Genomic DNA, 22747 nt, shown 5'->3' with positions numbered 1-22747 from the left:
GAATTTGTCCTGTAGAAATTGGAAGCTATGCGTGTCATAGACATATCAACGCTATGTTCAATCTTGTAAACGTATAAACTCTATCAAATGTACATTTATCAAACTTTGCGTACATTCTTCCAGAAAAAATGTCTGTTTGTTTAAATATCTAAATGTGCCTGCACAAATGGTTGTCAAGGCTACGTGTCTTTAATATTTTTGGCTTTTGCATGTTTGGCTGTCTACGAAGCGATATTGATATTCATATGGAGATATACACTCTCACGACGTTAATCCATTTACGCACCTAAAATACTAACAAGGTCAGATGATTGATGTGAAAGAATTTGAACCGTGTCTCTAGATGCTGAGTTGTGTAGATTGGATTTGCTCAGGCTCTTTCTCTTTGCGATGTCACGAAACCATGGGTTTGTTTGACAAGCTACACTCACTTTTGTTTCATTGGACGCTATCCCTCCACCTGACCTCCCTGCCAGAGAGGCAATAGCATCTCCCATATGTCAGAGCCTCCTCATCGGACCGGTCATTACCCTGACCTTCACAGTCTGCAACATGGGGACCCTGTGGAAGTTCAAATACCTCTTGGTTATCGGTAACGTCAAATACTTCTTTTCGATTTATTGATATTTAATGCAAGCAACATCGCATATTCATGAATATATTGAAAAGAAAGTATGTAATAGCATATTTTGGGGACATTTTGTCTTACGTTCAATTAACGTTGATCAGGCTTGGTATAACGCTTCATGACAGATTTCTTTACAGAATTGAGTACTTATTGACGGGTGAGTGAGTGAGTTGGGTTTAACGCCGCTTTTAACATTATTCCAGTTATACCACGGCATGTCAGTTTAATGTGGGAGGAAAGCCCGAAGTGATGCAGGTCTCAGACGTTTACCACTTCGGTGAAACCCACGAGCACGTGTATGGTGCTGACAAACCTAGAAACATAATCGGGGCGAACCGTCATTCGAACCCACAATCATAGGTTTAGGGACGCAACTCTGCACAGCGAATTTCGGCGCCTTAGACGACTGGGAAACCCGTGCCCCCTTAATGACAGGTGAAACAAGACGTTGTTGAAGTACCCAATCATCTGATATTGTCTTTGACTATTACCTGTTACAGAAAATATGTAAATACGATTGACAGTTTCTGGCCTTTCATATTCGAGTGTAGGTATTGGCCTTCTGCATCTGCGATATGACAAAACGTTTCAGAAATTATCATGAACAGATGCCTTTGATAAGTATTCACAAGTTTGAGGTACATAAAAAGTACGTAAGACCGTTTATTGATAACGATTTCTCTTTGTGAAGACGTTTCCCTCAGCAACGTTTGACGTCAACGTACTTCCATAAAAATCGCCATGTGTGCGGACTGTACAACAATATCGTATTTTCCTCTCGTTAGTTCGTAATGAAAAATCATCATTTCAAAATATTTCAATACATGTCTATTTAAAATTAATCAGATAGTATTTATAAAAACAGAAGTTATTTCATAAACAGTCTGAAAATTTGACTTTGCAGAAAAAGTGTCCAAATGTTTGATGCCATGTGTCTCTGTCATAAATGTGAAGTGAAGATTGTGATTTGTATTATTGTGTTCTTAAAATCCCGTAGATCTAAAAAAAAATAAGTAGTCAAAGTGTGATTTTTCCCCCACAAGGTCCCTTATCTCATGGCTGTTTACATTTGTTCCACATCGCCCCCTGGCCTGAAGGAAGGTGTTTTTCACGTCACTACTTATTTGTTATAAACAAGTTTATTTTCGGCACAAGCATATAAGTCAGAATGTCCTCCTTGACGCAACTGGATGTCAACCTTTACAGTAAAACCCTGTCCACATTTACAAGATATCTCTCTGAATCACTATCAAGTAGTGAAGATACCAGGTGTTCGCCAGTAGGTGTGCGTATTTTGTCCAACCGGTGGCAACCGTCACAAACACATGCACAGGCAAGTCAATTGTTCACCTGAAAAACGCGGGAACATATGGTGCATGTTAAAATACTCATGCATCAAATAACAAAATATGTTCAATAACATTCATAACACTTCCGAAACTTCCACTAAAAATATTTCCAGTGGGCATGAAATTCCTTTATTATCCATGTACCTGTCCCTTTTTTTCACATTTGAATATGAATGATCAGCATCCATATGATATCGTGTCCAGGTCTGCACACAGCATGCGGCGTGGTCGTAAACACTACTGACCGGACGGTAATTGAAGGACCAAACCCAGTCGACGTTACCTGCTCCTTCAGTTTGTCTGAAGCGGAGGAAGTGGACTATGTATATATTGACACGTACGTAGACAGTATTGGTTATGTGGATCTGGTGATGTTCTGGCCCCTCAACAACACAGCGGAGTACCTGCCCGGGGGAGCCTGGATGAGGAACAGGACGACCCTGGTGGTGGAAGGGGATCGGGTGGCTCTCAGGTTTAACCTGGTGGAGTGTGGAGACGCCACCAGCTACTACTGCAACGTCCAGACCAATGTGACATACGCCTATGAAGGCATGGACCTACATGTTGTAGGTGAGTCCTGAGTGAGTTAACGACGTTTTGAACAGTAGGGCCCAATCTAATGGCGTGTCAGCTTCATGGAGTAGCAAGCCCGAGTATTCCAGGCAAAATAAGATTTCACTTGGAACAACTTGCAACAGAATTTATTTCACAATAATGCATTTCCACAAGGACCCCCTCCCAAAAAAAAAAAACATACTGAAAGTCCCAAGCAATCCAAGTTTGGGAAATATGTCTAATTTGCATAATTCAATATGGCCTCCAATTATCAATATATCTTCCATATTTCAGATGAGGGTCAGTGTTTTGATGAAAAAAGCATCCATCCTTGGGTCTGTTTACCCCAGTATGCTTGTTTTCGGGACCTTGGCCGCCAAGAGTTTGATGGCTAGACATAGAATATCACCACACTATTGGTTTCTGATGACATATTTCAGTGATTTGAACTTATGCCCTGGCGTACACAAACCCAAGGATGCATGTAGAATACTTAATCATTTGCATCAATCCAATACAACCACCAAATATCAACAGTAACCTCTTAAATTACATCGTTATGGCGAGTTTAGATATCAATGATGTTTGGGGGTGTCCAATGAGAGACATTGAGATACATTACAGGGTGTCCATCTGTGAGACTCCATCTAAGATGGTTTGGGATACACTTGGGTGTCCATCTGTGAAGGTTTGGGATACACTTGGGTGTCCATCTGTGAAGGTTTGGGATACACTTGGGTGTCCATCTGTGAAGGTTTGGGATACACTTGGGTGTCCATCTGTGAAGGTTTGGGATACACTTGGGTGTCCATCTGTGAAGGTTTGGGATAATTTGGGGTGTCCACCTGAGATACATTTCCTGTGTCCTTTCATGAAAATGACAATCGAGTTATATTATTAGTAGCAGATAAATAATATGATACCTTATGCATCAGAAGTTAAACAAATCTGATTGACCGTCTTCAAATTTCCTACGAAATGAACTAGATATTTAACCATTCTTGTTTCTTATCGTCTTCAGGACCAATATCCAAACCAAAAATATTACTGCCTACCGATTGCTATGACGAGGGCCAGGGCCTAGATGTTGCCTGTTTGGGAGCAGTACGAGGCTCTGATACCGAGTTTAGGTGGTATGGTTATCGGGAAGGTCGTGCCCCTGTTGACCTGACGCCCTATGCTGATCCTGGTGCTCCCTATCAACCGGATGGAAGCTGTGGATACAGACTGGTCAGTCATCTGAGGGTCAACGTGACGAGCGAGGACGACGGCATGGTCCTGCGCTGTGTTGTGAGCGATCAGACAGAGGGCTTGTCGCCATCCCCTGGGGATCCCTGCGGTGAATACTGCACTGACACAGACAATCTCACAATGTCAGGTAGGGCATGTGGCAGTTGCTCCCTTTGCATAACTGATAATGTATGTTTTAGATATCATCTAAAGAATCCACAATCCCCTTTTCAAACATCACATCATTAGATGGAGGTAAACGTGTCACACTATACATCACATCATTAGATGGTTATAAAAGTGTTATATCATACATCCTATATTGAGATGGATATAAACAGGCCTTATCATACATCATATCATAAGATGGTTATAAAGTGCTATACCGTACATCTTTCATTATTTGGTTATAAACATGTTATAGCATTCATCACATCAGCAGGTGGATATAAACATGTCCTATACATCAGATCATGAGATGATTATTAACGTTATATATCACACGTCATATCATCCTCTATAACCCCCTATTGTTCTGCAACTGTCACGAGAACTTATGTTGGTATTCTAGGGCGCCCCTCCACCCCTACATTGACTGTGAGTAGAACATCGGGATGTGTTGGTGATATCGTGACCTTCCAGTGTTCTGGACCCGTCGGAGGTCCATCTGCTTCCTTCACGTGGACCTCACGCCGGCCGGGGCAGGTGCCCGTCGACCTGACATCTCTAGCTGACTCAGGGTATTCCCACCGACGTCAGGGGTCTTGTACATATGAGAGGCAGAGTCGCCTCACCCTGACCCTGGTGCAGGCAGACCAGGAGATGTCGGTGAGATGCGAGGTGTCTCACCCATCTCTCAGCATCTCAGCAGGAGAGAGCTGTGGGCTATACTGTGCGGAATCAGAGAGGATCACTCTTAAGGGTAGGTACAAGGACCGATAGGGTTAGTCTTGGGTAGCAACACTCTTGCTTGTAGGTTCAAGGACCGATAGGGTTAGTCTTGGGTAGCAACACTCTTGCTTATCGGTTCAAGGACCGATAGGGTTAGTCTTTAGTAGCAACACTCTTGCTTGTAGGTTCAAGGACCGATGGGGTTAGTCTTGGGTAGCAACACTCTTGCTTGTCGGTTCAAGGACCGATAGGGTTAGTCTTAGGTAGCAACACTCTTGCTAGTCGGTTCAAGGACCGATAGGGTTAGTGTTGGGTAGCAACACTCTTGGTTGTAGGTACAAGGACCGATAGGGTTAGTCTTGGGTAGCAACACTCTTGCTTGTCGGTTCAAGGACCGATAGGGTTAGTCTTGGGGAGCCACACTCTTGCTAGTCGGTACAAGGACGGATAGGATAAGTCTTGGGTAGAAACACCCTTGCTTGTCGGTTCAAGGACTGATAGGGTTAGTCTTGGGTAGCAACACTCTTGCTTGTCGGTTCAAGGACCGATAGGGTTAGTCTTGGGTAGCAACACTCTTGCTTGTAGGTTCAAGGACCGATAGGGTTAGTGTTGGGTAGAAACACTCTTGCTTGTCGGTTCAAAGACCGATAGAGTTAGTCTTGGGTAGCAACACTCGTGCTTGTCGGTTCAAGGACCGATAGAGTTAGTCTTGGGTAGCAAAACTCTTGCTTGTCGGTTCAAGGACCGATAGGGTTAGTCTTGGGTAGCAACACTCTTGCTTGTCGGTTCAAGGACCGATATGGTTAGTCTTGGGTAGCCACACTCTTGCTAGTCGGTTCAAGGACCGATAGGGTTAGTCTTGGGTAGCAACACTCTTGCTTGTCGGTTCAAGGACCGATAGGGTTAGTCTTGGGTAGCCACACTCTTGCTTGTCGGTTCAAGGACCGATAGGGTTAGTCTTGGGTAGCAACCCTCTTGCGTGTCGGTTCAAGGACCGATAGGGTTAGTCTTGGGTAGCCACACTCTTGCTTGTCGCTTCAAGGACCGATAGGGTTAGTCTTTAGTAGCAACACTCTTGCTTGTAGGTTCAAGGACCGATAGAGTTAGTCTTGGGTAGCAACACTCTTGCTTATCGGTTCAAGGACCGATAGGGTTAGTCTTGGGTAGCCACAATCTTGCTAGTCGGTTCAAGGACCGATAGGGTTAGTCTTTAGTAGCAACACTCTTGCTTGTCGGTTCAAGGACCGATAGGGTTAGTCTTGGGTAGCCACACTCTTGCTAGTCGGTTCAAGGACCGATAGGGTTAGTCTTGGGTAGCAACACTCTTGCTTGTCGGTTCAAGGACCGATAGGGTTAGTCTTGGGTAGCCACACTCTTGGTAGTCGGTTCAAGGACCGATAGGGTTAGTCTTGGATAGCAAGACTCGTGCTAGTCGGTTCAAGGACCGATAGGGTTAATCTTGGGTAGCAACACTCTTGCTTGTCGGTTCAAGGACCGATAGAGTTAGTCTTGGGTAGCAACACTCTTGCTTGTCGGTTCAAGGACGGATAGGGTTAGTCTTTAGTAGCAACACTCTTGCTGGTAGGTTCAAGGACCGATAGGGTTAGTCTTGGGTAGCAACACTCTTGCTGGTAGGCGCAAGAACCGATAGGGTTAGTCTTGAGTAGAAACACACTTGATGGTAGGCGCAAGGACCGATAGGGTTAGTGGTGGGTAGAAACACTCTTGCTGGTAGGTTCAAGGATAGATAGAACGATGTTTCAAACGGACAGGTCGGCCGACGTATACAATGTAACCCATCTAGCAAGAACCCTGCTAGTTCGGAATTCCCGCCTCGCTGACTGCTTGACTGTACCGAATGTTCATATGTGTACACACGGCAATAATGCCAAACAATATTCGTTATTCCAAACATTTAATAATCCCAGAGGATTTCACCAGCACTGACGGATTGACGAGGTTTGTCCACTGTTTCAGGGGTGACGACGTGTGGCTGTTCCCAAAATCCCGTCAACGGCTTCATCCTCGTGTGCTCCCTGTTGCTGGTACGACTACGTCACAACTGGATGCTTGTGTGACACACACAAACTGTATATACACACACACATATATATATACATCCAGAGAACATTAACATCGGTACAGAACACTATTTATTGTAAAATGATTGGGAGCCTGTGTTCTATTTTCATTGGTTGCTAAAGGTTGTTGAATAGCCTTTTTTACAGATTACAAATATTTTTCTCGACAAGTTTTATTCTTAATCCCAAATTTAAAACGAAACATGCCATCGATACTATATTCATTAAAGATTCAATTTGATTCGATTTATTGGACTTCTTGTCATATTCTTGAATCAAAAAAGTTTCATTTACCACGAACGCATAATCCATTGTATCATGAAGTCATGGTATCATCGCAACTATGGACTGCATCCTATGGATAGAGCATCTGGGATTCAACACTCGGTCGCATCCAACAAAGATGGCACTTTTTGTTGCCTTGCCTGACGCTCGACATTAAGGGGATAAAACAAGGAATGGTCGTCACGAAGTCATTACACTGTCTGAGTAGTATATTCATGTCAAGACACGGCTAGCCAAAGGTCCACTTGTTGTGAGGGTGTGTTTGTATTGGGACGACATTACGCATATTACCTGGGTACCGTTTCAAAAACAGTCTTACGTGCTTGTACAACTGGCGTAACTTGGGAATGCTGAACTAGGGGCGTTTCACAAAGCCAGTGTAATATTACGTCCCTGTATAATTGGCGGACGGTCGGGTAGCCTAGTGGTTAAAGCGTTCGTTAGTCACGCCGAAGACCCGGGTCCGACATGGTTACATTGTGTGAAGCCCGTGATATTGCTGGAATATTCCTTAAAGCGGCATAAAGCCATACTCACTCACTCACTCTTCCTCTTATGTTTACATTAGAAACCACGCGCTACATCGGTCCGTTTCAAATTGAAATAAGAAGTACCTGTCTGCAGTGGGACTTCATCAATGTCAATACACAAGTGTATCTCCATTCTACATCATGATCAGAACGGTTTCAAAACGGAAGTATTTTGGAACGTGTAATTGCACATGGTTCAATAGGTCAGCGATCTTAGAACGTTTCCATAAGTGGTCACAGGTAGTGATAAAAGTGACATATTACTCAAGTTCAGGATTATTTACTTGTGCTGACTAATTCAAAATAAAGGTTGCAAAAAGCTGTTCGAGTCAGCAGGAGAATTTCATGCTTAATTTTGGAGTTCGAGACAACCTGGATTTCGACATCCAGTTTGACAGTTCCAAGTATAAACGATGATGGTGATATATAAGGAATTTGCAGGGTCCGGAAGGTGATTCGAGAAAGCTAGGAAATCGACACATCCATGTTCGACACAACGAAATTCGACCGTAGGTTTCAAAAAGAATTGTTATTTAAAAGCAGCATATTGTAAATCATTCGAAAATCACAACAAATAGAGATTAATATTATCGGTGAGTGAGTGAGTGAGTGAGTGAGTAAGGGAGCGAGTGAGTGAGTGAGTGAGTGAGTGAGTGAGTGAGTGAGTGAGTATGGTTTTACGCCAACAATATCACGGCGGTGGACACCAGAAATGGGCTTCACACATTGTACCCATGTCGGGATTCGAACCCGGGTCTTCGACGCGACGAGCGAACGCTTTAACCACTAGGATACCCGACCGCCCCATAATACTATCAAAATAAACATCAGAAAGGGTAAATCAAATGTAAATTTTCGATAAATAAATGTTAAATAAAGATAACACAACATCCCAGTATAATCCAACTGGTGCGATGCAGAAGCATCACACAGTAAAATATATCTCGTATTTCCGTTCGAAAATTTAAAAAGGAACGTTCGTCAATACTGGCATTATAAATTACATTTTCTAGGAATAGCCCAGGTCACCAGTCCAGTGCAAGACCTATTTCACTAGCCCTCCGAGTTTGTAGCTAGTCCTGCTAGATTCCTGCTTGACAGACAGTTGAACATAAAAAAACAAATAACTACTGTGGCAATATATCAGTGTTCCATCAATTTATTTGGTGACAATGGTGTTTATTTTCGATTTGTATAAAAATCAGAGCATGGTGAACTGGTTGAGTATAATAACCCTCGAATATTACAAGTCATTTAGGAATACCATCTGCACAGTGTACAGTACACTACGGTAATAACGAACTCAAAGGAATCTCACATTTTAATTCGATATAAACGTAGTTCGTTATAAGCATACATACAACATATATACAGACCCCAAAACAGTTCGTTATGTCCGTCAGTTCGTTATAAGGATGTTCGTTATAAACGTAGTTTGTTATAAGCATACATACAACATATATACATACCCCAAAACAGTTCGTTATGTCCGTCAGTTCGTTCTAAGGATGTTCGTTATAAACGTAGTTTGTTACAAGCATACATACAACATATATACATACCCCAAAACAGTTCGTTATGTCCGTCAGTTCGTTCTAAGGATGTTCGTTATAAACGTAGTTTGTTACAAGCATACATACAACATATATACATACCCCAAAACAGTTCGTTATGTCCGTCAGTTCGTTCTAAGGATGTTCGTTATAAACGTAGTTTGTTACAAGCATACATACAACATATATACATACCCCAAAACAGTTCGTTATGTCCGTCAGTTCGTTATAAGAGTGTTCGTTATAACCCTAGTTTACTGTATTAGCCAAGTGGTGTGAATGTGATAGAGATACAGTAAAGTACGGTTATAACGAACTCAAAGGGACTACTAATTTTAGTTCGTTATAACCGTAGTTCGTTATAAGCATATATACAGCATAACTACAGCAAATAGTCGGGACCAAAAAAGTAAGTTCGTTATATCCGTTTGTTCGTTATAAGCGTGTTCGTTATAACCGTAGTTTACTGTACATGCAACCATATGTACATGGAGCCTCGCCAAGACGCTGATGGAGACCATCTACATCCACACATTAACACTGGAGCTAGTCTGTGATGCTCAGACTGCCTCCGTGGTCTAGTGGTAGAGCGTCTGCCCGGTGAGCGGAAGTTCAAGGGTTCGATTCCCGGCCGCATCATACCAAAAGACGTAAAAAGATGGTACTTGTTGTTACCCTGCCTGGCGCTCGGTATTAAGGGGGTACAACAAGGAACGGTCGGCTCGGAGTCAGTATACTGTTTTCTTGGTTGGGTATTTATGTTCAACTGCGGCATGGTCTATCAGGGGGCTAGCACTATTAAATCGATATTATTCCCTGGTGGTTTCATCGATGATGGTTGCATCATATATGCTAATGTCGATATTCACTGGTGGTTGCATCATATATGCTAATGTCGATATTCACTGGTGGTTGCATCATATATGCTAATGTCGATATTCACTGGTGGTTGCATCATATATGCTAATGTCGATATTCACTGGTGGTTGCATCATATATGCTAATGTCGATATTCACTGGTGGTTGCATCATATATGCTAATGTCGATATTCACTGGTGGTTGCATCATATATGCTAATGTCGATATTCACTGGTGGTTGCATCATATATGCTAATGTCGATATTCACTGGTGGTTGCATCATATATGCTAATGTCGATATTCACTGGTGGTTGCATCATATATGCTAATGTCGATATTCACTGGTGGTTGCATCATATATGCTAATGTCGATATTCACTGGTGGTTGCATCATATATGCTAATGTCGATATTCACTGGTGGTTGCATCATATATGCTAATGTCGATATTCACTGGTGGTTGCATCATATATGCTAATGTCGATATTCACTGGTGGTTGCATCATATATGCTAATGTCGATATTCACTGGTGGTTGCATCATATATGCTAATGTCCATATTCACTGGTGGTTGCATCATATATGCTAATGTCCATATTCACTGGTGGTTGCATCACCTATGCTTATGTCCATATTGCCCTACTGAGACTGACATGAACTGACTATGCCGGCATCCCTGGCCAGGCTGTAGAAGGCACCAGCCTTGTCCTGCAGGAGTCTGTCCGGGGTATCAAACTCCAGGATCTGGCCTGCAGACAACACAAGGATCCTGAAACAAAAAATGACTATTAATATTATATAATTGGTGATGTGCTTTGGGGATCGTATAAGTACACTCTGAGTCAGTCAGGTCACCAGACCTGATATAGACTCGGATAGTGTTCAGTCTGTGCGCTATAGTGATGACATACTGACCTGTCATAGTCTGGGGTAGTGTTCAGCCTGTGAGCTATAGTGATGACACACTCACCTGTCATAGTCTAGGATAGTGTTCAGCCTGTGAGCTACAGTGATGACACATTGACCTGTCATAGTCTAGGATAGTGTTCAGCCAGTAAGCTATAGCGATGACACACTGACCTGTCATAGTGAAGGATAGTGTTCAACCTGTGAGCTATAGTAATGACACATTGACCTGTCATAGTGAAGGATAGTGTTCACCCTGTGAGCTACAGTGATGACACACTGATCTGTCATAGTCTGGGATAGTGTTCAGCCTGTGAACTATAGTAATGACACATTGACCTGTCATAGTGAAGGATAGTGTTCAGCCTGTGAGCTACAGTGATGACACACTGATCTGTCATAGTCTGGGATAGTGTTCAGCCTGTGAGGTATAGTAATGACACATTGACCTGTCATTGTCTAGGATAGTGTTCAGCCTGTGAGCTATAGTGATGACGCACTGACCTGTCATTGTCTAGGATAGTGTTCAGCCTGTGGGCTATAGTGATGACGCACTGACCTGTCATTGTCTAGGATAGTGTTCAGCCTGTGGGCTATAGTGATGACGCACTGACCTGTCATTGTCTAGGATAGTGTTCAGCCTGTGGGCTACAGTGACAACACACTGACCTGTCATTGTCTAGGATAGTGTTCAGCCTGTGACCTACAGTGACAACACACTGACCTGTCATTGTCTAGGATAGTGTTCAGCCTGTGGGCTATAGTGATGACGCACTGACCTGTCATTGTCTAGGATAGTGTTCAGCCTGTGACCTACAGTGACAACACACTGACCTGTCATAGTCTAGGATAGTGTTCAGCCTGTGAGCTATAGTGATGACATACTGACCTGTCATAGTCTAGGATAGTGTTCAGCCTGTGAGCTATAGTGATGACGCACTGACCTGTCATAGTCTAGGATAGTATTCAGCCTGTGAGCTATAGTGATGACTGTACAGTCACTGAAGGCGGTCCTGATGGTGTTCTGGATGAGTTCATCCGTCTCCATGTCGACAGCTGCTGTGGCTTCGTCCAGGATCAACACCTTAGTCCTCCTCAGCAGACTCCGAGCTAGACAGACCAACTGTCGCTGTCCTACACTGGAATACAACACACAAGCTTCATCTAGTGTCGGACAGTACGAGCTAGACAGACCAACTGTCGCTGTCCTACACTGTAACACAACATACTAGATTGGTCCAGTGTCAAACACTACGAGCTAGACAGACCAACTGTTGCTGTCCTACACTGGAATACAACACACTACAGTGATCTTCTGTCAGACAGTACTGGCTAGACAGACCAACAGTCGCTGTCCTACACTGGTATACAACACACTACAGTGATCTTCTGTCAGACAGTACGGGCTAGATAGACCCCTAAAACACCCCCCACCCACACAAACCCACACACACCCCTCCCCCCACCCCTCTCGACACACCTTTTAAAATCAGGTTATAGTTCTACAGGGAGGTTGTGAGGTAGGGAGGGAGGATGGGAGAGAGGGACTTCACCTCAGATTCTGTCCCCCTTCCTCACACTCATGCTGTAGTCCGTCAGGGAGGGAGTGACTCTACCTCAGATTCTGCCCCCCTTCCTCACACTCATGCTATAGTCCGTCAGGGAGGGAGTGACTCTACCTCAGATTCTACCCCCTTCCTCACACTCATGCTGTAGTCCGTCAGGGAGGGAGCGACTCTACCTCAGATTCTGACCCCCTTCCTCACACTCATGCTATAGTCCGTCAGGGAGGGAGTGACCCTACCTCAGATTCTGTCCCCCTTCCTAACACTCATGCTGTAGTCCGTCAGGGTGGGAGTGACCCTACCTCAGATTCTGTCCCCCTTCTTCACACTTATGCTATAGTCCGTCAGGGAGGGAGTGACCCTACCTCAGATTCTGTCCCCCTTCCTCACACTCATGCTGTAGTCCGGCGGGGAGGGCGGTAACGTGGGCCTTGAGATGAGCCTGCTCCAGGGCTTGCCATACTTCCTCATCAGAGTGAGCATCAAATGGGTCCAGGTTCATGCGCAGAGATCCAGAAAACAGCACAGGGTCCTGGGAGATTTATCTTTTTTTAGCTGAAGTTAAGCTAAACCTAAACTTAACATTATTCCAGAAAATAACATGTTCATAAGGGTAGTAGTCTGGCCAAGTTGACATATGCTTCTGGTTACTAGGAATAGGATCTCTCGTCATGTTTTGGAAATATAGCTCAAATAGGTTTCAGAATTGTATTTTAGGAAAGAAATGACAGACAGATTGAGAGCAATGACAGAATTGAAAGTGCATCATCGTGTTGTTGGATTTATTTTTTCGCGTGAATTAGTTTTTTAAAAATATTTCCTCACAAGAGTCGTTTTGTTCATCATTTTCGGATAAATATCTTTCTCTTCTAATGGCAACGAGAAAAAGTAAAATGTGGCGCGCTATAACGGCGAGTTGGCAATAATTGGTCCTCGGCGATAAGTGGTCGCTAAATAGTATGGTTTGTGAAAATGTGATCAGTGACGTGAATACAGACAACAGGCACCGAATCAAGCAGTGCAGTCGTTCTCTATGGTGGCCGAGAGGGGACATCGCTTTCTCGCTTTATCGCTTTATTGCTCTATCGCTTTTTCGCTTTCTCGCTTTCTCGCTTTTTTGCTTTCCCGCGGTTGAGCAATATCCCCTCTTGACCAACTTTAGGGGTCGCATGTGATCTCTGCTGCAATTGGGAGGGAATTTTGAACTTTTCTCACTATTTAAGTAGTTTTGAGTAAAATGTGATTGGTTGATTTACGGCCCTATTGAGTTGTATGTGACCATCACGCCGAAAGCGCGCGGCAGATCATGGCAATACGCTCTAAATAAATCAGGTTAAAATCTAAATGTATACTTTTCAAAAGAAGTTAAGAAGACTATGGTTAATTAGTCATGACTAATTGTTTTGCAAAAATACAATCTTATAATTATGGTTGTACTATAACATGTTTTCGGTCGTATATGATGTTACAGTGTGTCATTCAGTTGTCTGAAAATATTCTTTTTGTCATTTGATGTATGTTTAACTTGAATTGTGTCTCTTGTCTTGTGCAAATCTACAAGTATAAATTATGTACTTGCATATAGTAATTTGATAAACACCGCTGTGAGTGAGTGAGAATGGTTTCACGTCGCTTTCAACAATAATCCAGTAATATCACGGCGGGGAACACCAGAAACGGGCTTCACACATTGTACCCATGTGGGGAATGGAACTTGGTCTTCGACTTGACGAGCGAACGCTTTAACTACTAGGCTACCCCACTGCCCCTATCGTCGTGGCGTTACCACAGTTGATATGTGGTTGTGTAAATTACACATATTGAGAGACATAATAATTAGAGTAGCCACACAGTTAAAGTTGATAACAATATGAAATGCATTACTACGATTGTCTATAACCTATGTTAATTCAGCTATCATTGTAAGATTTTATGTATATCTTAAGTATAGTTTTGTCAACATTATGTTTGTCTGTGTGTTTGTTTGTGTGTGTGTCTGACTCATTGTCTGTGTAAAAATGTAGTAGATAACTACATAACTCACATCAAAATTATATATGTATTAGTAACATATCTATCTACTACAAGATGCTTAAAATATTATTATAAGAGGCAAAATAGCGGTGATAATTATAGAAATGGATCACTAAATATCAGCAAAAACCGTTTTAATGTACGGCATTATGGGAAATAATGCTTTCTCACTCTACCGCTTTCTCGCTTTATCGCTTTATCGCTTCTATCTTGAAATTAACGTTAGAGTTAATTATAAATGCAAAATATGAGAGTAGACTTAATTAATTTAACTTTGCATTTATGTCTCAGTAACGACTGTTGATAAGACGGCCTCACTCGCACACTTTGATAAGCGGAAATACCAACATGAATATAAAACTAATCAACTATCTATTTCCACATTACAGTTACTGAGAACAATATGTCATCCCAAAACTAGAAATTACATAATGGACATCCGGTAGTATTACTATTGCTTGGGTGAGGACTTCCACTTTGATGACATCTACTCCGCAAATAGAATAAACATTGATATAACCTAAGTGTTGTTTTTAGGAAAACACTATTGTTTTTTAGGAAGTACGTACTACTCAGCAATGTTATTTGCTGTTTGTTTTCATAACTTGGCCTGGGGGTGGGGGATCCAATAAAACTCTCAATAGGGCCATAAATCAATCAAATTTACGCAGAAATCCGTAAAAGCCCCTTCGTCCGTACTGTTAAATTATGTTTGAGTAGACAGTGAGAAAATTTCAACATTCCATCCATATGTATAATTTAAAATATGACTGGAAAAATCTCAGTTTTCTTTTATGATTTAAACCAACCACAGCCTCCGCCCACTGAGGTCAAGTTTAGCAATTCATTAATATTGTTTTATGTACATACTTTTTATCGTATAGAAACTCATAACACATGCGACCCATATAGTGGCCAAGAGGGAATATTGCTATACCGCGAGAAAGCAATAGAGCGATAAAGCGATAAAGCGAGAAAGCGATAAAGCGAGAAGGCGATAGAATGAGAAAGCAATAGAATGAGAAAGCGAGAAAGCAATGTCCCCTCTCGGCCACCATAGTTCTCAATGAACCCTGTGTAGTCTGCTGAATAGGTGGCGGGTGTCTGAGGCATATGCAAGGATATCTTTGTTGTGGGACAAAACCAGGGTCTTCCGCGTTACGAGCGAACGTTTTAACCACAAGGCTACCCGACCACCCTTTTACTGTATGTGCTTTCCCAAAAGGTGCATATTGGTATTGCCACAAAAGCACAACCTAAACAATGTTCATAGCAGAAAATCATGACTCTGGTCAAGGGATCAGTGTGCACTGGATTTCCATTATCAGCACCTGGGGAGCATACAACTCACTTGTGGTAGGATGGTCAGTCTGGAACGGAGGTCATGCAGACCTATGTTGGCGATGTCCTGTCCGTCTATCGTGATACTTCCCCCTTCAGCCTCCAGGATGCGGAACAGGGCCAATGTTAAGGATGACTTACCTGCCCCTGTCCTGCCAACGACACCAACCTGAACGAGAGGAAAACAACATGGTTAACACCAACCAGGGCGAGAGGAAACAGATATGTTTAACACAAACCTGGGCCAGAGGAAACAGACATGCTTAACACCAGCCTGGGCGACAGGAAACTGACAGGTTTAACACCATCCTGGGCCAGAGGAAACAGACATGTTTAACACCAACCTGGGCGACAGGAAACAGACATGCTTAACACCAACCTGAACGAGAGGAAACAGACATGTTTAACACAAACCTGAGCCAGAGGAAACAGAGATGTTTAACACCAACTTGAACGAGAGGAAACAGACATGTTAACACAAACCTGGGCCAGAGGAAACATACATGCTTAACACCAACCTGAACGAGAGGAAACAGACATGTTTAACACAAACCTGGGCGACAGGAAACAGACATGTTTAACACCAACCTGGGCCAGAGGAAACAGACATGTCTAACACCAACCTGGGCGAGAGGAAACAGACATGTTAAACACAAACCTGGACGAGAGGAAACAGACATGTTTAACAATAATCTGGGCGAGAGGAAACAAACATGTTTAACACCAACCTGGGCCAGAGGAAACAGACATGTTTAACACCAGCCTGGGCGAGAGGAAACAGACATGTTTAACACCAACCTGGGCCAGAGGAAACAGACATGTTTAACACAAACCTGGGCCAGAGGAAACAGACATGTTAAACACCAACCTGTGCCAGAGGAAACAGACATGTTTAACAACAACCTGGGCCAGAGAAAACAGAGATGTTTAACACAAACCTGGGCCAGAGGAAACAGACATGTTTAACATCAACCTGGACGAGAGAAAACAGACATGTTTAACACCAGCCTGGGCGAGAGGAAACAGACATGTTTAACACCAACCCGGTCGAGAGGAAACACAGATGTTTAACAGCAACCTGGGCCAGAGGAAACAGACATGTTTAACAACAACCTGGGCCAGAGGAAACAGATATGTTTAACACCATCTTTAGCACATCTGTTGCATATCCTGTATTAGGAATGAACATTGTGTTTAAAGAGCCTTTGCGATAGAGGATATTTGCTAGGAATGCCACGATTTACCTATATATCGATGCAGGCGATACGATACGCGATACATACTTACCTGCATCGATTCATATTTGAATACTATATCGATTCAGATTGAATTCCGGTATCGTTGCACACATGAAACATTTAGAACATCAATGAAACGACTTTGCTGGCAAAATGGATCCTGCCTACATTTTAGTAAACAATTTTATCCACTTTGGAGAATGTACACAGGTTTTAGACTAAATTCTGTTCTAGTCCTTATCTAACTGGTGTTGACATTCAAATTATATTTGACATAAAATATTGATTGAAATGAGACATTTTGACAAATGAAACCGAAATGAAGTTTTAAACCATTTTAATAATATTAATTCCATGGGAAATTTTAAGATTCGAATTGTGTTGCAATTAATGTTACTAGATTATATTGATATCTCCTCCGATATTTTCGAACATTAATTATTCAACTGCAATTATTTCAAAATATTAGTATAAAAAAATCCATTATCATTTATATTTCTGTTCATTGTCTACTTTAGAAGAATATTCTTATGTTTTGTTGTCGTGCTGAATGAATGTTGATGCGATATCTATGACAACTATGCGAGAATATCGCGGAATCGCGGCCTAAGACAATCTTGTAAAATTTTGTTCATTTTCTAACATCCCTGGCATCCAGCTTGTGCACAAATGGCAAAATAACAATATTCATGTCGTGGTAAAATGTATGAAAGGCGCCTGCCATTTTGGCAGCACGGTCGACGATTAAACTGGTCACGACGGCGCTTTGCGTTGACACGCTTTGATGGTATTAGAGAAGGATCCCAGCGAGAAATATCAGAGTGACGTCCCTTTACTTTACACTTGACGAGGAAACCTAATCTTTTTTAATGCATTTTTGAAAGTAAAGATCGGCGGTAATAAAAAAAAGGAGTAATTTGTAATTGAATATTTTTTTCAACATTTGGACTTTTAAAGAGCGGCGCATCCGTAAACCAAGAAATAAAAAATATGTCGTCTTATTTGTTAAAAAGTAGCATCATAAACCATTGATGTCTTGCAAAATGAAAGTATCCTTCATTTAGAAAGAATGCCTACAAAAATAGAAATTGTCATAGCCCTTACATGAATCTATCTGTAAAACCAAACTTACTATAATGTTTAATGCATGATAAACTTGGTAGACATGTATCTTCAGACAGCTAACATGTACTATCTGCACTCAAATTTTACTTCCTAACTTCTCATAAATAATCATTAGGGCTAAATACATTTGGCCAAATCCCTCTTATCACACCAGTGAGGAACAGCCACTGGCCAAGTTCCAAATGGAATCTAGGATAATGTATTCCGTCAGTGTTTCACTTAATGTGGACCAACCTTCTGCCCAGGTGTGATACGAGCTGTTATCCCCTGCAGCACCAGGTCCAGTTCCGGCCGGTACCTCACCTGCAGGTTGTCTAGTTCCACCTGCCCTCCCTCCGGCCACTCCGGCGGTGGACGCTGGTCATCAACTATCCAGGCTCCCTAGGAAAAGGTGAAAAGTCTCAGTGACCTGACGCTCATTTTCGGTCATGGTGATATGCTAGTACTGTCAAATAGTCAGTTGGCCACCGGCGGAAAGGAGGCATAATTTAGATTTTCGTTCCCACATTTTCCTGTATACCTTTAACCTTTACTTAAGCATAAAGAAGGTATATGTACACAATTTTCATTTGGTACTAAGCTTGCAAGTGTGTGCGTAAATTTTCACGGCGTCAAAATTGCATAAAATGAAGGAAAAATGCATAATTTCACAAACTTGGCTGTAACATTTTTATTAGTCATTAAGCTATCCAAATTATGTCTTTGATTACAGGTAATGCGTTCGGTTATATGAATTAGGCAAACGTTTTGTTTCATATAACTGTTATTCTAATTTTCAGTGAAAATATTGATAAAAATCATGTTTTTTTCCCCTTCTTTTTCAAATCTTGTGAGTAGGTAAAACACTAATTCCATCGTATTTTGGCAATAAAACCACTATAACTTAACCATTGTGCCATCCTTTACAGAAAACAAAATGCAAATATATGAAATAGAGGCTGATATATTTTATACAATGTTACACCCCCCACAAAACCAATTTTGAAGAAAATTGCTTATTGACATATGATGGTAGATTATGTTAATATAGTGGATGAGTGGGATAATTGCATTGTATAATTAAAGCCATCACCACTGCTTGTCTCAACCACCTGACACATGACCAATATTCTATAACCACTACTCCCTGACCACGACAGTAACCACCACTCCATCACCTGACACATGGCACATACTCTCCAACAAGTACTCCCTGACCAAGGAGTTCTATACACTGACCTCTGCAGGGAGTTCTGTGTACTCCACGATCCTCTCCACGGACACGATGTTGGTCTCCAGCTGTGTAGTCACCTGGACCAGGATGTTGAGCGCTGACGTCACCTGGCAGCATACAAGTTATCATAATTCATACTCAGTATCATGATTATTTAAGATATGCAATACATAAGGAGTACTGAGTCAGCCCAAACATTGTCCTACGTGTATAATGTACATGGCAGATATTCCCACCATTGTGATAGCTGTGCATGACAGACAGTTCCACTATTGTCATAGCTGTGCATTGCAGACAGTCCCACAATTATCATACCAGTACATGACAGACAGTCCCACAATTATCCTACCAGTACATGACAGACAGTTCCACTATTGTCATACCTGTACATGACAGACAGTTCCACTATTGTCATACCTGTACATGACAGACAGTTCCACTATTGTCATACCTGTACATGACAGACAGTTCCACTATTGTCATACCTGTACATGACAGACAGTTCCACTATTGTCATACCCGTACATGACAGACAGTTCCACTATTGTCATGCCTGTACATGACAGACAGTTCCACTATTGTCATACCCGTACATGACAGACAGTTCCACTATTGTCATACCCGTACATGACAGACAGTTCCACTAGTGTCATACCTGTACATAACAGACAGTTCCACTATTGTCATGCCTGTACATGACAGACAGTTCCACTATTGTAATACCTGTACATGACAGACAGTTCCACTATTGTCATACCTGTACATGACAGACAGTTCCACAATTGTCATACCTGTACATAACAGACAGTTCCACTATTGTCATGCCTGTACATGACAGACAGTTCCACTATTGTCATACCTGTACATGACAGAAAGTTTCTAGTATTGTCATACCTCTACATGACAGACAGTTCCACTATTGTCATACCTGTACATAACAGACAGTTCCACTATTGTTATACCTGTACATGACAGACAGTTCCACTATTGTCATACCTGTACATGACAGACAGTTCCACTATTGTCATACCTGTACATGGCAGACAGTTCCACTATTGTCATACCTGTACATGACAGAGAGTCCCACTATAGTCATACCTGTACATGGCAGAAAGTCCCACTATTGTCATATCTGTGCATGGCAGACAGTCCCAACATTGTCATATCTGTTCATGACAGACAGTCCAACAATTATAATACCAGTACATGACAGACAGTCCCACCATTATCATATCCGTGCAAGGCAGACAGTCCCACCATTGTCATACCAATGCATGGCAGACAGTCCCACTATTGTCATAGCTTTGCATGGCAGACAGTCCCACTATAGTCATACCTGTACATGGCAGACAGTCCCACTATTGTCCTATATATGTGTTATAAATAGTCATAATATTGTTCCACCTGTACAGCTTACATCATAGACACTCCCATATTTTCCAAATCCGTTTCTTTTTTTTAATCAAAGTACTCATGTGATTTGATGCCCTTCGCAAAGTAAGACCCGTTTTGTAACAATATAGATCTTGATTATCGATCAGATCGTCTGCGCCGCCATTTTGAAGCAAGTGCAAGTGATATTGGAGGTGGAATCTGATTGGTCAACGGGGACTATTTTGGCAAGGGTGGAAACTGGACTTTTACAGTCAGTTAACTCTCTTCCCATTGGAAGATGGTCCCACAATTGTCCTACCTGAACAGCATACATCACAGACAGTCCCACCATTCCACCTGACACCCCCGGGGTCACCACAGCAAAGAAGGCGGCGCTCACGATGACGAGATTACCTAGGAATTCTAGTCTAATTTTCAACCACCTGAAAATATCAGAAATGCAGTTAGTGATTTGCTTGCTTCCCACTCAGTGTGAAGGTGAACATGTTTCAATCAATGGTTCACAGGCTTATTTGGGTAACAATCGGCAGTCAGATCTGACCCAGCACATGACGCATCTGTAGAATGACACACCTTTTAACACATGAAGGCTGAAACATGACATGACTCATCTGTAGACTTGAACATGACATGGTGGATGGCAGCGCACGATACACCAGTTAATTGAAAATGGAACTCACCTGTTGACACTTCATATGCCTCACCTGTTGATTGACACATAACATGGCTCAATGGTTTGGGGACACAGTACATACCTCACCTGTTGATTGACACAGCACGTGCCTCACCTTTTGATTGACACGTCACATACCTCACCTGTTGATTGACACAGCACATGCCTCACCTGTTGATTGACACAGTACATACCTCACCTGTTGATTGACACACCCCATACCTCACCTGTTGAATGACACAGCACGTGCCTCATCAGTTGATTGACACAGCACATACCTCACCTATTGATTGACACAGCACATACCTCACCTGTTGATTGACACAGCACGTGCCTCTCCTTTTGATTGACACAGTACATACCTCACCTGTTGATTGACACAGCACATACATCAACTGTTGATTGACACAGCACATACCTCACCTGTTGATTGACACACCCCATACCTCACCTGTTGATTGACACACCCCATGCCTCACCTGTTGATTGACACACCCCATACCTCACCTGTTGATTGACACAGCACATATCTCACCTTTTCATTGACACAGTACATGTCATACCTGTTGATTGAGAGTAGAACTCACCTGTTGGCAGACACAGCAGCATAGTGGAAGATATTGTTCCTGTCAACGCGTCTCAGGAATTCACGCAGGAACCTCTTATCCATACCATATGCTCGTATTAAGGTGGCGCCACTGATTGTCTCAGAAAAGTGTTGGAAGATCGGTGATCTTGAAGTGGAATCATTCCGTCTCAGTTGGCGGGAGGTAGGTATGTACATTCTCTGTGGAAGCCGAACATCAAGCAGCCATTTTCGTTCATTGTAGTATGTGTATGACATAGTGATTGAGTGAGCGAGTGAGTATGGTTTTACGCCGCTTTTAGCAATATCACGACAGGGGACACCAGGAATGGGCTTCACACATTGTACCCATGTCGGAAACGGGCCCGGGTCTTTGGCGTGAAGAGCGAACGCTTAAACCACTATGCTACCCGCTACTTATCACAGGTGAGTATGTTAACAATGAAAGCTGATATAACAATAAAAATGGGGAGACATACTATGTGCAGAAAACAGATTTAATGTCAGCAATGGAACAGCCATGAGACACAATTTTCTCACCTGTATCACAACGTATAGGACCGGTATTTGGACGGCCACAACAAGAAACAATGGCGTGCTGTATGAGATGATGGTGACGAGGGTAACGAACCTGGACACATTGTTCTCGCCTGTATCACAACGTATAGGACCGGTATTTGGACGGCCACAACAAGAAACAATGGCGTGCT

The 22747-nt window shown here is 42.4% G+C and overlaps 2 protein-coding genes across 2 annotated transcripts in view; one reads left to right on the top strand and one right to left on the bottom strand.

The window, feature by feature from the left end:
• The first annotated feature begins 219 nt into the window (after positions 1 to 219).
• Positions 220 to 6980, top strand: LOC124120170. The gene is made up of 5 exons (XM_048398119.1): positions 220 to 592; positions 2182 to 2547; positions 3554 to 3910; positions 4334 to 4684; positions 6631 to 6980. The coding sequence occupies exons 1-5, from the start codon at positions 553 to 555 to the stop codon at positions 6729 to 6731; spliced, it is 1215 nt and encodes a 404-aa protein (XP_048254076.1). The 5' UTR covers positions 220 to 552; the 3' UTR covers positions 6732 to 6980.
• Positions 6981 to 9780: 2800 nt separating this feature from the next.
• The window catches only part of LOC124120153 (multidrug resistance-associated protein 1-like), a 64505-nt gene continuing 51538 nt past the window's right edge, over positions 9781 to 22747 (bottom strand). The window contains exons 26-33 of the mRNA XM_048398633.1: positions 22039 to 22238; positions 21077 to 21200; positions 19389 to 19490; positions 18405 to 18551; positions 15818 to 15976; positions 12798 to 12964; positions 11812 to 12006; positions 9781 to 10730 (exon numbers count right to left, since the gene is read on the bottom strand). Coding sequence (XP_048254590.1) covers positions 10601 to 10730; positions 11812 to 12006; positions 12798 to 12964; positions 15818 to 15976; positions 18405 to 18551; positions 19389 to 19490; positions 21077 to 21200; positions 22039 to 22238 — 1224 coding nt within the window. The 3' untranslated portion in view covers positions 9781 to 10600. The remainder of the gene's footprint in view (positions 10731 to 11811; positions 12007 to 12797; positions 12965 to 15817; positions 15977 to 18404; positions 18552 to 19388; positions 19491 to 21076; positions 21201 to 22038; positions 22239 to 22747) is intronic.

Source organism: Haliotis rufescens, unplaced genomic scaffold (genome assembly GCF_023055435.1).
Source record: "Haliotis rufescens isolate VD_foot unplaced genomic scaffold, xgHalRufe1.0.p SCAF_18, whole genome shotgun sequence".
In the NCBI taxonomy this organism is placed as follows: Eukaryota; Metazoa; Mollusca; class Gastropoda; order Lepetellida; family Haliotidae; genus Haliotis; species Haliotis rufescens.
This window is presented reverse-complemented; position numbering and strand designations above follow the sequence as displayed.

What these genes read in the sequence shown, in the direction of transcription:
- LOC124120170 (XM_048398119.1), top strand. Translation starts at nt 553, where the DNA reads ATGGGGACCCTGTGGAAGTTCAAATACCTCTTGGTTATCG. An exon ending in AGACAATCTCACAATGTCAG is followed by an intron (nt 3,911 to 4,333) that starts GTAGGGCATGTG and finishes TTGGTATTCTAG; the next exon opens with GGCGCCCCTCCACCCCTACA. An exon ending in AGAGAGGATCACTCTTAAGG is followed by an intron (nt 4,685 to 6,630) that starts GTAGGTACAAGG and finishes CCACTGTTTCAG; the next exon opens with GGGTGACGACGTGTGGCTGT.